The 14,723-nt window shown below is 43.4% G+C and overlaps 2 protein-coding genes across 2 annotated transcripts in view; one reads left to right on the top strand and one right to left on the bottom strand.

The window, feature by feature from the left end:
• LOC146634353 (uncharacterized) overlaps positions 1-5,352 on the bottom strand; it is a 453,764-nt gene extending 448,412 nt beyond the window's left edge. Inside the window, exons 1-4 of the mRNA XM_085376958.1 lie at positions 5,109-5,352; positions 4,417-4,458; positions 949-1,098; positions 60-778 (exon numbers count right to left, since the gene is read on the bottom strand). Of these exons, the coding sequence (XP_085233084.1) occupies positions 60-778; positions 949-1,098; positions 4,417-4,458; positions 5,109-5,352 (1,155 nt within the window). The remainder of the gene's footprint in view (positions 1-59; positions 779-948; positions 1,099-4,416; positions 4,459-5,108) is intronic.
• LOC146634350 (protein NLRC3-like) overlaps positions 1-14,723 on the top strand; it is a 229,003-nt gene that overhangs the window by 34,525 nt on the left and 179,755 nt on the right. The gene's annotated exons all lie outside the window — the stretch shown is intronic.

The following is a 14,723-nucleotide window of genomic DNA, read 5'->3' as shown; positions in this document are numbered from 1 at the left end:
TCATCTCTGAATCTCTTCCTGAAGTACTCCTCCTTCTGTGGGTCAGTGAACCCTCTGACCTCTGTCACCATGCCAACACAGTCAGGAGGGATCTGATTGGCTGCTGCAGGTCGTGTGGTTATCCAGAGGCGAGCAGAGGGAAGCAGTTTCCCCCTGATGAGGTTTATCAGCAGCACATCCACTGAGGTGGACTTTCTAGGGTCAGTTAGGATTGTAGTTTTGTGGAAGTCCAGAGGAAGTCGACACTCATCCAGACCATCAAAGATGAACACAACCTGGAAGTCTTCAAAGCTGCAGATTCCTGCTTCTTTGGTTTCAGTAAAGAAGTGATGAACAAGTCCCACCAAGCTGAACTTTTCCTCTTTCAGCACATTCAGCTCTCTGAAAGTGAATGGAAATATGAACTGGATGTCCTGGTTGGCTTTGCCTTCAGCCCAGTCCAGGCTGTATTTCTGTGTTAAGACTGTTTTCCCAATGCCAGCCACTCCTTTTGTCAGCACTGTTCTGATTGGTTCGTCTCTTCCAGGTGAGGCTTTAAAGATGTCTTCTTGTTTGATTGTTGTTTCTGGTCTGTCTGGTTTCCTGGATGCTGTTTCAATCTGTCTGACCTCATGTTCATCATTGACCTCTGCAGTCCCTCCCTCTGTGATGTAGAGCTCTGTGTAGATCTGATTCAGGAGGGTTGGGTTTCCTGCTTTAGCGATGCCCTCAAACACACACTGGAACTTCTTCTTCAGGGTGGATTTAAGGTTACGCTGACAATGTCCACTGTGAGTTCCTTTAGAAACAAAGAAAAATATATATATTGAATTTAAGTACTTATCAAGGGTACATGACCATTTCTTTCCTGCCCAAATTAAGTGCTTGTGAAGAATCAGGTCAAGTTCTTGCAACATTATGAAATTTTAGTTTTTCCATTAGCTGATATATTTATAGATATCTTCTTACTGCTCAGTAGATGATCAGCCTGCTTATTCAGCTTCATTCTCTTCAGGATGTTTGCTGTGATCTTCACAAATGACTCCTTGCTTGAATTATTATAGTTGAACTTTTTCATTTGTTTTGAATCGAGTTTAGGCTCACACTTTTGATATGACTCTAGAAAAACAAACAAAAACATAATAACAGATCCATCACAGTATTATTAAGCTGTTGCATGGTTTGTTTTTTGTGTGTCTGTCTTTTTTTTCAGCATCATGTGTAACTGAAGCCTTTTTTGTATTTATTAATAATTCACCATCACATGATAAAGTAATGTTTTTCTGTATATTTAAACAGTTTGTAGACATCAAAGCCCTGTTTATTTTTTATTTTAGCAAAACATCCTCTGAGGCAAGAATAAATCAACTAATTAGCAAAAACAAAAGAAAAAAAGAAAACATGTTTGACATAAATTACATTAATATATAATTACAAATTATATCCCCAAATTACAACAACTGCCACTTGAAGGAACTTTATATTGTTAGATAAAAAAAAACTATAAAAACAACAAGAAGAATTAAGATTTATCATTATACCAGTATATACAAGTCAGGAGTACTTATGCACTAAGGGTTGACCGGGGATGATAAAGTGGATGATAAATAGGTAAATGTAATCATCAACAGTCAAAAATAAAAACCAAACTAGACAAAAAGTCGGTAGCAGGTAGACAGAAGTTAAAATAAATTAACTAATATAGGAAGTATGAGACAGTGGGATCGCTTAAAGCTTAATGAAGATTACATTTAATTTAAAACTCAAAACTGAAACTAAAACAATAAACCATCAAAACAAGTACCTAGAAGTGCAAAACCACAACCACATTGTTTTGGTTTTGATTGAATTGACCGCTGCCTTTGAAACAGTAGCCCACAATATTCTAATATCTTGATTAAATGTCCTAGTGGGCATTAGTGGCACTGAACTTAAATGCTTTAGGTATTATCTGGCAGAGAGAACTTTCTCTGTGAACCTTCTTAGTTCTGATTTTTCTGCTGCTTGTTGGACATGTGGCCTACCAGGGTGTTAATTTTAGGGCCATCACTATTTTTTCCCCCCTTTCTTTACATTTTAAATGGACTGATTGATATATACTGCTTCTCTACTCTCCCAGAACACTCACAGCAACAAAACAGAGGTGATAATGTTTGGGCCTAGTGGCCCATATGAGTCCTTTTTTGTTGCTTTGGGAAGATACCGATTCACAAGGTCCCGAATCGATTCGATCCATGACTCGATTTAATTCGATTCATTTCGATTCGATTCGATTCGAATTGAATCTGGGAAATTTTGACAGTCAGAAATCAGTACATTTGCATATTTTTGTATCTATAAAAAGGAAGCTGACACACGCAAGACTTTATCAAAGGTGTGAGCATCACAACAGATGCCTTTGTGTCAAAGTAGCTGAAGATAAAACACAGAAAAACATGAAGGTGATTTTCCAGGACTGGGATTTTATATTCTGCAGTACATCAAAAACAAAAGAAAACCATTAATCAACATATGAACCTCTGATGTTACAGCGGTTTTATTAGAGACACGGCTGAGCGTTTTGCATAATTTTAAAAAGTTTGAATTTGTTCAGTATTGAATGGCAGAAATTAGGTTTTCTTTTCGGAAGAATGTAAAAGGAAAAAAAAACAGCAGCAGACAGGCTGTAAACAACGGTAGACTTGTGCGTAACAAGCAAGCGAATAATCCAGAAAACAGATTTTTAGATGGGAAACTGTTCTTGAAGTACAGAGAGAGAGAGAGCTGTGCATGAAGTAAAAGTAAAAGTCAGAGGGAATTCATGATGATTGATTGATTGATTGATTGATTGATTGATTGATTGATTGATTGATTGATTGATTGATTGGTAATTTAGTTCAACATGTGAACAATATACAGGTACATTTAGAAATGAAAATAAGAGAGAAAAAAATACTATACAAAATACATACAAAAAAACATTCTGATTAATTTACATGTTGAAAGGGAGTGGGAAGAAGTAAACACTTATTTAATCCCACCCCTTTGCCATAAATTATCAGTTAATATTTAGTCAGCTTCCTTACTGATATAATGATGTTTATGTTGCTGCTGGTTCGGTCAGTATTGTTTGGAGAGAGATCAAACTAACAGCTTTAGAATCAGCACCAAAAGGGCGTGAACACAAAGCGTGGACCCGCCGACACACCAGAATCAGCGAGCTGTCGGCTTTCAGCCCCGACTGTGTCCGTGCCGTCAGGTCAGAAAGGCGACATCTCACTGATTCTGATCCGCGCTGTGTGTTTACGTCTTTGTGCAGAATCCGTGTTCCTGCTCTCATTTACTGTCTTAGCTGTTTGGTGGTTGTTGAAATTTTGTGAGGTTTCACCTGAGATTCTGGCGTTTCGGGCAAAATAAATTTAGATTAAAAAAATCGATTCAGGATTTTAATGAATCGATTTCACGTTATCCAAGCCAGAATCGATTTTAATCGATAAATCGATTATAAAAACCCAGCCCTAATTATTACCAACCTTGGGTTTAATTTGGACAGTGATTTTAAACTGGAAAGTAAATTATAATTGTTGTCTAGTTTTTCAAAGTATAGCGTTTTTTATTTTAGGCAACTGACAGCAGTGAAATGTTTTCTTTCAAATTCAACATTTTTATTTCTCACACACACAACCATACACACAATTCAACATGTGGTTTCTAGGCAGCACCTTGAAACAGTGATCCATACTTTTATTTCATCCCATCTGGACTACTGTGATTGACTTTATGTGGGAGTCAGTCATTACTCTCACATGCTCAGCTGGTTCAAAACACCGCTGCATGAAGAACCTATAAAAGAGAGCATGTTACCCCTGTCTTAGCCTCGCTCCACTGGCAGCCTGTATATTTTAGAGTTCATTTTTAAATTGTTGTGTTTAGTTTTACATTTTTCACAGTCTTGCCCTGCCTTACCTTCTTCATGCCTACACACCTCATCAGTCAGCTGACCAGCTCACTCAGATAGCCTTCTCTATCATTGTTCATAAGTTATGGACTAACTTGCCGTTACATGTTAGAGAGCCCCCTTCACTGTCTACTTCAAAAACACATCTTAAAACCCATTTTATTATTTTTGACCCAGTGAGACTCGGTCTGTTTTAGTTATTTGACCTTTTTTATTGTTTTTTTATATCACATGTATTGTTATTATTTAGTATCAATGTACAGCACTTTGTGTCACCTATGGCTGTTTTAAAGTGTATTATAATTAAAGATAGTAGGTAGGTAACTGCTGTTATACTTATGGGCAACTGTTCATTAACTGGGGCTCAGAGCTTAGTTACACTGCAGAGCTGAGGATACAGAGATACCACATGGAAACAACCTGAGTTCCTATTGGTCAGTGCAGGCTTCATGTGTTTCTACCTTACCAATGGCTCCTGAGACAAACTAAGGAATTATTACCTTGTGATAAACAGGATGAAGATGCCTGGGCTGAGGGTTTCCCTGTTGGAGTAAAGTGCACCATGAATAAGGAACTGTTTGTTTAACAATGAAGACCTGCATGGCTTCAAAATACTCTAAATATAATCTCCAAAAGTTGATTCTGTTCATCTGGACGTAGTGTTTTCTGGGAGAAACGTGTCGTCACTCACCCAAGTGACTTCTTCAGTCTCAGCTGACTGCAGGTTTCAATCTTATAAACAGTACATTTGGATATTGACTGAAACCAGCCCACTGAAGGAACAATGGGCTGGGAGGGCAGTGTCTTCATCGTAATTAAGCAAATTCTCATGACCACTGATCAACAACCACTGATCAATAACCACTGATCAATGGCCACGAGTCCCATTCACAGAGAGTTGGGGAATGGCTGCAATCACAGCATGTAAGATGGTGACAGATGTACGAAATGTTTCTCCCACTGAAAACGCTACATTCAGATGAAAAACAAATCAACTTTTGGAGATTTACTTACCTGCATGATTGAGCATGCATCAAGATGTCTAAATATAATATTTGTACTCAAACAAATTTATTAGAGAAAAGACACACAATTGAAAGTTCAGACTAAAACAGCCTCAGTTTTCCATCCATAAACTGTGACAGTGTTGTCCTGATACTGCACTGAGTCATGTCTTTTTTCTCTGACTGACCTTCATTCATCTTCTTTAAAATCAACTCTGCCACCTCCATTACATGGTGAGTAGTGTATGTCTCCACCATAAGATCCACTGTTCTATGACGTCCATCCTTCCTTGCGTTCTCCAGTCGGCTCTTTTTGATGGTTGTGAAATCACCTCCGGGTCCTTTTTCCAGGTACCAGTGGAAGAGTTTCAGCTCCTCTTCTCCCAAATCTTCCAGCATGTTCAGCAACTGCTCCTCAACAGATTTTTCCATCTTTCAACTGTAAAACATGAGAGAGAACATGAATCTCATCACATGTCCAATGTATTTACTTATTTAGAATATTTAGAGTTTGAGCAGTTTGAGTTCAGGTTTTGTTCTCAGAGCTTTTATTGAGCCCTAATGTCTCCTTTTTACCTCTTGAGCCCCAGCGCCCCCAGTACAAAGGGGGTGAACTGCCGTTTAACCCTCCAGCTCTCAGGTCTTTAATGCAAATATGGACACGTATCCACAAAAAGCTCAGAATTCACCCAAAGAATTCACATCAGCTCACACACACTTTCTACCTTCACCTGCAGAGGAAACACAAATCATTCATGTGCACATCAGCTGAAATCCTCCTTTTTATCATGTGTGCTGTCCAAATATCAGCTGCTTCTTTCCTGCTTCATCTCAGTGTCAGCTGAATGCAGTCAGACAGCAGTGTGAGGCAGAGGAAGCTGCCATCAGCTGCTCTGCTATCAGTCCACTAGATGTAAACTACTAGAGTAAAGTTTTTAAATAATTCTGTGTCACTAAATAAAGTTTTTAGGGGAAGACATGGATGTGTAAACTTCAAATATCTGCTTTAAAACATATTTTGAAAACGTATATTTGCTCTGGCAGGAAACATGAAACCAGGTAACCACCCACTAAGCAGGAAATATTAATTACAGTGACAGTAAAGGAGGTAAAGGGCTGTGACGTCATCACGTACGCTGCGTCCTCTGTGGGCTCTGAGTGAACTCACAAAGTACAAACTACAAGTACACAAACACGAACGTAGCTCAGAGTGGCGGACACACTCGGCCTCGTTGGTCCAGCTGTGAGTCCGTTACCGTGAACTATGGAGCGGCAGATTTGTGCTGAACTAAGCTGCACACAGCTGATGTTAGCCAGGAAACATTACACACTGACTTTAATGGAGAGACCGGAAATACAAACACACACAGTTTGTTGTGTGAAGAAATCAAACACGAGCTGAACAAACAGTAAAGTTCCTAAAGACAAACTGTTAAAGGAGGAAACAAAGCAAACTTACAGTTTCTTCACACACCAACAACAAGCTCCACTCCACGACGTTCAGGAAGTGAAAGTCAAAAAAACACAAAAAAACACAAAAAACTAGAAAATAAACGATCACGTTTTGAGTTGAAAACAGTGACAACAGATACAAAATCACATAGTTCATAATAAAAAATGACTGCTGTGAATCTTCTAAATCCAGTGGATGATGTTCAGGTTGTGTTTGTGCTGATTACAGAACCATGTGATGTGATGACTGCAGTGAAGAAGAGCAGCATATACTGTCACACAGCCCCGATAGCAACATGACTCTGGACCAGATCTGTAGACCAGGTCTGGACTGGAGTCCACCTGTGCAGTGGAACAGATCAGGATGGGATCTGTTTGTTGTTGTCACCTCTGAAGAGCTTTGACGTTCAGTTTTAGACAGTTAAAATCATTATTTGCGCCTAAGAAAGATCCAGTGTTTCTGGTCTAAATGTGTCATATAAATGCATAAACCACAGGATTTACCACTAAGAGCTCCTGTCTGGCCAGAATGCCGTTAGCCCCCTGTGTGGATGTTATAGTGTGGACAGGGTGAAGGCCAGATCAGTGAAAGATAGAAGAAAGCAAAGGAATAGAAGAAAGAAAAGGGACAGAAAAGAAGGGTGGTGGGGAAAAGTCGAGGGTGAAGCAGATGTACACAATGGGTCTCTACCTGCTGCCACAGATGGAGCTCCCACAGCCAGGGGAAGGAGTACTAGCGGTCCAGTGCAGCGGCCAGCCAACCACTGCAGAGGCCGGCCACTTCAGAGAAAGCCAAAGACGGGACCCTGGACCCCAAGTACCACCCGACACCTGCGGGAACCCCGACTGCGCAGCTAAGAGGAACAAGCCATCCCCAGAAAAAACCCTCATAGGAGCAGGCCAGCAAGTCTCACACCAGTTGTGACATCACATCCTGTGTTGTGCGACACAGTCGTTGTGGTGCGTTGGTCAGTATTGCTTAATTTTTGTAACTTGATCCATTGTGCCGTGGTCGTTGCAATCATGCTCATTTTCCCACCATTTTAATGATGATCCTGCACCGAAGCTCAGAGAGACACGAATACACAGAGTGAGATGTTGAAGCAGTTTGAAAACTTGAATTTGTGGAGAGAACTTTGCAAAAAATACCCTCAACAAAGTCGTGGCTTCCAGGTTTGGCTTCTCCTTATCAGCTCGTGTGGTGTGATCCTGTCTGAATGGTCTAATTTAGGAGAATAGTGCAGCGCCTTCTCCCGCCTTAACGACAGTTAGAAACGACTGCATCTGTGTGCTGACGAGATGAGTTAAATGACCATTGTGGCGGGTATGATGGTGCCAGGGGTGGTTCCAGGGGTGGCGCCACAGGGGCACTGATCCCAGCTGAAATTTGATTGGCCCCCTGAATCAATTTCACACGTTGTTGTGCAAATGGAATAGACCACAGGTGGAAATTATAGGCAATTAGCAAGACATCCCCAATAAAGGAGGGGTTCTGCAGGTGGTGACCACAGACCACTTTTAATAATGGATTGCATTTATATAGCGCTTTTCAAGAACCTCAAAGCGCTGTACAATTCCACTATTCATTCACTCTCACATTCTCACACTGGTGGAGGCAAGCTACAGTTGTAGCCACAGCTGTCCTGGGACAAACTGACAGTAGTGAGGCTGCCATATCGCGCCATCGGCCCCTCTGGCCAACACCAGTAAGCAGTAGGTGAAGTGTCTATCCCAAGGACACAACGATGAAACTGTCCAAGGTAGGGCTCGAACAAGCAACCTTCCGATTACAAGACGAACTGCCAACTCTTTTGCCACGATCGCCCACACTTTTCAGTACCTTTGCTTTTTGGTCTGGTCACTGGTCACAATTCTATTGCTTACTTATAAAATTTTAAACAATATGGCACCTGACTACTTAGCTGATCTCCTCTGTCTGTACAGCCCTCAGAGAGCACTAAGATCATCGGACCAACTGCTCTTAGTGCAACCTAGGTCTCGGCTGAAGACCAGAGGAGACCGTGCCTTTGCCGTTGCTGCACCCAGGCTATGGAATACTCTCCCTCTTCATATTCGCGCGTCAGATTCCATTCAGTCTTTTAAATCACGTTTAAAAACGTATTTGTTTGATCTGGCATTTAAGGCGAATTAGGGTAATTTACATCTGGCTCTGTATTTAGATTATGTAATCATCTTACATCTTATATTTTATATTTTATATATTTGTAATTTATATTTTATTGTGATTTTATCTGTATTGTGATTTTACTGGAAAGCACTTTGGTGTACTTCGGTCTTAAAATGTGCTATATAAATAAATTTTGATTGATTGATTGATTGATTGATTGATTGATTGATTGATTGATTGATTGATTGATTGATTGACTTTTGAATCCTGGCGGTGATTTCACTCTAGTGGTAGCATGAGACGGAGTCTACAACCCACACAAGTGGCTCAGGTAGTGCAGCTCATCCAGGATGGCACATCAAGCTATGGCAAAGTGGCTTGCTTTGTCTGTCAGCGTTGTGTCCAGAGCATGAAGGCGCTACAAGGAGACAGACAAGAACATCAGGAGACGTGGAAGAGGCTGTAGGAAGGCAACAACCCCGCAGCATGACCGCTACCTCTGCCTTTCTGCAAGGAGGAAAAAGAGGAGCACAGCCAGAGCCCTGCAAAATGACTTCCAGCAGGCCACAAATGTGTATGTGTATGCTCAAACTGTCAGAAACATACTCCGGACATCCACAGGTGGGAGTTGTGCTACAGCCCAACACCGTGCAGGATGTTTGGCATTCGCCAGAGAACACCAAGATTGGCAACTTCGCCACTGGGGCCCTGTGCTCTTCACAGTCTGGTGACCATTGCTGCCTACAACATCCTCCAGCATGACCGGTTTGGCAGTGGGACAGTAATGGTGTGGGGCGGCATTTTGAGGGGTCGCACAGCCCTCCATATGCTCGCCAAAGGTAGCCTGACTGCCATTAGTGGGTGGAGTGTGTCAGCAGTTCCTGCAACACAAAGCCATTGATGCTATGGACTGGCCCGCCTGTTCCCCAGACCAGAATCCAATTGAGCACCTCTGGGACATCATGTACCGCTCCAACCAACATGCAACGTTGCACCACAGGCTGTCCAGAAATGGGCGGATCCTTTAGTCCAGGTCTGGGAGGAGATCCCTCAGGACACCATCCAGCACCTCTTCAGGACCAGGGCCTGGCATTGTAGGGAAGTCATACAGGCACATGGAGGCCACACACACTACTGAGCCTCATTTTGACTTGTTTTAAGGACATTATATCAAAGTTGGATCAGCCTGTAGTGTGTTTCCACTTAAGTTTTCAGAATCAGAATTGCGTTTATTGGCCAAGTATATGCGCACACATATAAGGAATTTGGTTCCGGTAGATGGTCTGTCTCAACCACAGCAATGAAAATCACAACTAAATGTAAATGACACAATACACACACACATCCACATTTTTTGTTAGTTGAATGTTTTGACAAAAAATGTTATATTTATTACATATTTATTTATATTATTTTAATAATATTTAATAAAATGAAATAATATTTAATGAGAATATTTCATTCATTTAGATCTGGGACATCTTATGTGTTTCCTTTATTTTTTTTGAGCAGTGTATGTTGTTTTTGTTTGTTTGTTTATTTTTTCTCTTTCCAAAAGCACAGTCTATATGAAGCAAGTAAGGAGGAGATCAAAACTCCAGACATCCAGAGGCCCCCAGAACACAAGAGACCAAGGAAGACCCACAGAGGGGCAGCCGCGCCACTGTCCCAGTAAGAGCTGAGGAGAGTCCCAGATGAGGGCTCACTCAGCAGCCGCGGAGCAGAAGCCAGGGGGAGTTGCAGTGACGCACCCGTGAGCTCCGCCAGCAGCCAGCTGTGCCTGAGTGACCGAGCCCCAGGCCGAGAGGCCGGGGGCACCCCACCTCACCTCCAAAGTGGCCCGAGCACCAATAAGCGGCCGCCAAGGAGTGAGCCGGTGTGTACCCGAACGCCCATATTCAAAATCTCTATCGTTGGCCAAATTTATATCGTCTCTATCGCCCACCCCTACCTTAAACCATGAAATAAACCATGAAATATGAAGTCAAATAGAAATAAACACACAAGACTCCAGAAAAGATGAAGAAAAGATTTCCATATATACTGGCACCAGTTTAACTGTTTCTAAATTTGCCTTAGAGTCAGGAATGTGTCACCAAGAAGGAAGGCATAATGGCAGTTACAATTATAATAGTTATAATTATCTGATGATAGGTTAACTTTGGAGGCAGCATGGTGGCACGGTGGTTAGCACTGTTGCCGCACAGCAAGAAGGTCCTGAGTTCAATTCCACCATCAGGCCGGGGTCTTTCTGTGTGGAGTTTGCATGTTCTCCCCGTGTTTGCGTGGGTTCTCTCTGGGTACTCCGACTTCCTCCCACTGTCCAAAGACATGCAGCTTGTGGGGATAGGTTAATTGGATAATCCAAATTGTCACTAGGTATGAATGTGAGTGTGAATGGTTGTCTGTCCCTGTGTGTTGGCCCTGCGACAGACTGGCGACCTGTCCAGGGTGTACCCCGCCTCTCGCCCTATGACAGCTGGGATGGGCTGCAGCGCCCCCCGCGACCCTGAAAAGGATAAGCGGAAGCGAATGGATGGATAGGTTAACTTTAGTCCTTTGAGATATTCACAGGTTCCTGTTGAATCTAATGAGCTGGTTCTCCTCTATTAGAGCAGACAAACACTGGAGGATCAGCTGAACTTAAAGCCACTGAAGGCTTGAACCGATCACTCATGCAACAAAACGGCAAAAGGGCAGGTTCATACAATGTCCAAATTTCTTTTAGCTGGTTCACATGGAAACTACTCACTTTCTCACCCTCACTAAACTATTTGTCCATCCAGCAACTCCTAAAACACCTGTGTGGAAGTTCCTCCCTACAATCTGTTTGAAGCAAAGCACAAAGGAGACACCTGCTGGAGCAGCTGGAGTCCAACACACACTCTTCACTACAGAAACACCTCCTACAACATCCACTCTTTACACTCTGACTGCTGTGTTCGTGGAAACACTCCAACACACTCCACTTCACATATGAACATAGTGTTCAGGTCTAGGTTTGAGTCTGATCCTGATAAAAAGTTCAAATGTTCAGTAAAAGACTCATCACATATCAACTGATAGTATTGACGTTAGTTTACTTTTTCTCAGATAACTGTCTTTGCTCAAATTTCTGAATGACATCTTTGACAGGGTTACTTTCATAGGAGAAGGTCTAGGTTGGTTCCTGTGAATAATGATGGAGCAGTCATGTGAGTGCTGAGCTGTGACATGGAGAAGAGTCATGGACAGTTAGAGATGGTCATCTCACCTCTGAGCTTTGGTCTGGCTCTCATGTTCCCCACACAGAGTGCTTTTAGAGGGAGGGACTCCCTCCTCTCTGTCCTCACACTGATCCATGCTGCTCAATTCACATCAGCTCACACACACTTTCTACCTTCACCTGCAGAGGAAACACAAATCATTCATGTGCACATCAGCTGAGAGCTGCAGAGGTCGTGTCTGATGTGTTGGACTAACATCCTTCTGAGACGCAGCTTTCTTCGGTTCATTACAAAAAGTGTCACAGAGCCAAGTTCAGCCTCCAAATCCTCCATTAGTGTAGTCCTACAAAGCAGCAGGTCAAACATGGCTGCAGAGAACAGCTTTATGTCGGTAACGATGTCCAGGACGAAACTGACTGCTTACAGAGTTCATACTCTAACTAACTAATGTTAAAGGTCAGAGTAAAGAAATGACGTGATGCTGCTGGGAGCTACGTCACAGACTAGCAGCATTTAGTTATTCAGCACTATATTTAATCCTTATTATCTGCTCCTCTCACCTCTGTTTACCTCTGACAACAAGAACATTTAGCCAACAGATTATTGACTTTATTTATTTATTACCATATTTTCACAACCATAAGGCGCACTTAAAAGTCTTAGATTTTCTTCAAAAAGTGCGGCGCGCCCTATAGCGCAGTGCGCCCTGTGTGTTGTAATGAGGACGTAGTAGAGAACACCATGAGAACGCTAAAGGGTGAAGTGTGTGCGTTGACTTTATCGCACATACCTGTATAAAAGAACAGGTATGTGCGTTATGCAGGACATCGTTGTTTTAACAACCCTGAAAATGGCAAAGAGACACGCTTACGAAGCACAGTTTAAACTGAAGGCCATCAGCTACGCGGAGGAACATGGAAATCGAGCAGCGGCGAGAGAATTTAAGATTAACGAATCGATGGTTTGCAAATGGAGGAAGCTAGAAAACAAGCTCCGGCAGGTCAAGAAAACGCAGCTGAGTTTCCGCGGACATAAGGCGAGGTGGCCCGAGTTGGAGGAAAGACTCGACCGGTGGATCATCGAGCAAAGAACGAGCGGGAGAAGCGTTTCGACGGTCACCATTCGGCTAAAAGCAGTTTCACTTTCACTTTTTATGAAACGGTGCCATTTTTCCATCCGGACCAGGACTACGGTAGCGCAGCAACTTCCAGCGGATTATAAGGAAAAGCTGGCCATCTTCCGCTCCTACTGCAGCAAACACATCGGTGACAAACACATCCAGCGATGGATGACCGATGGATGACCGATGGAGACCACAGATTCACCAAGAGTGGAAGGCAGCGGGCGAGTTACGCCACAATTTACCAATGGATTGTAGATGCTTGGGCTAACATGTCTGCTGGCACTGTTGTTCGAGCTTTCGCAAAAGCCGGCATCATTTCCGAGGAGCCGCACGGCACGGAAAGTGACTCTGACAGTGAAGAAAGTGAACCTGGCATGTTTGATGGAGATTTAGCGCAGCAGTTCAATTCAGACACAGAGGATGAGGACTTCCATGGGTTTGATTGATGATAAAAATGTGAGTACCAAACTTTGTTTTGCTCCTGCTTTATTTTTAAATACGCACACTTGTATGCTTGTGTGTTGTTGATGATGACGATTACTGGTAATAAAAATGTGAGTAAGGTACCGAACTCAGGTTTGCTCCCGCTTTATTTTTAAATACGCATACGGTACTTGTATGCGCCCTATGATCCAGTGCGCCTTATGTGTGTGTTAAATACAGTAATGGCACACATAACTGAGACTGCGCCTTTTAGCACAGTGCGTCTTATGGTCGTGAAAATACGGTAACCGTGCTGACACCTGCTGGCAGAAAATATTACGCCCCTCCCGTGTTTTAAATGCACTTTAGAACAGCACACAGCAACACCAAATAAGAGAGGTATGGGGTCTTCACACACCCCCATGCTCTGTTCGCCATCGGGGCAGGGGGCTGGGGGGAGGAGTTGGCCATCTGGTTGAGGTCTGGGATGCTTGGCCTCCCTGCTACTGCAGGACCAGGGGCGGTCTGCGTGTCTCCACCCCAGGAAAAAGGGCAACATCTCCTGGGTCTAGAGGCAGATTGGGCCTCTGGGGGCGAAGGTACATGGACCTGGGGGTATAGAGTATGTTTGGGGAGTGTGTGTACACTGTTCATTTCTGTTTGTCTCCACATTGGGCATTGTATATGTGTGCATGAGGGTGGGAATGCATGCTTGTATCTGTGTTTGCCTGTTTGTCTATGTCTGTGTATCAGGTCGGGTCTTAGACTCCACCTCTCTGGGAACACCTCAGGCATTCCCAGGTGTGGGGCCCTATCTCCCCCCACCACACTCCCTGCTGGTGGCTGATGCCCTCTTCCATCGGTGCCTTGGTGGTTCTCAGCATCCTGGGCTGCTGGCTTGACAGGGCCTGGCACCCGTGGCTCGGTTGGGCCCCTTCCCAGGGGTGGGGGTCCATCCATCCTCCCTGGCATGGCTAGCTGCCGGCAGAGCCTGTGGGCACGTAACCACAGCTCCCTGTGGCTTCTGCACCGTGGCTGCTGGGTGACCCCTGAGCTCTTGTCAGCTCTTTCTGGGAGGGTGGCGCAGCTGCCCCTCTGGTGGTCCTCCTTGGGCTCTCGTGCTCTGGATTTCTGGGGCCCTGGGGGGCCTATGGTTCCCCACACCCTCTAGTAGATAGCTTTACTGAGAAACCGTTTGAATACAAGCGCGCTCATCCACACAGGTGTGGGCACACAGACACAAACTATACCTTTCTTGGCTGCTACCTCAGAGCATATTGTGTGCTGTCGGTCTTGCGCGTTTCCCAATAACATTTAATATTTAGTATTACTTTAGTATATTTAGTTACTTATACTTATGAAGGTTGTTGCTGTGGTCTCCGTACTGAGTTGCTCTCTTTTTGCTTGTTTTCTTTTTTTTCTTTCAACAGGTGATCCAGCAGATTTTTATTTTTGCCTTTTCTCACTGTCC

Source organism: Diplotaxodon limnothrissa, linkage group LG3, assembly GCF_057381915.1.
Source record: "Diplotaxodon limnothrissa isolate DT_005_m linkage group LG3, D_limnothrissa_male_GT1.1, whole genome shotgun sequence".
Lineage (NCBI taxonomy): Eukaryota > Metazoa > Chordata > Actinopteri > Cichliformes > Cichlidae > Diplotaxodon > Diplotaxodon limnothrissa.
This window is presented reverse-complemented; position numbering and strand designations above follow the sequence as displayed.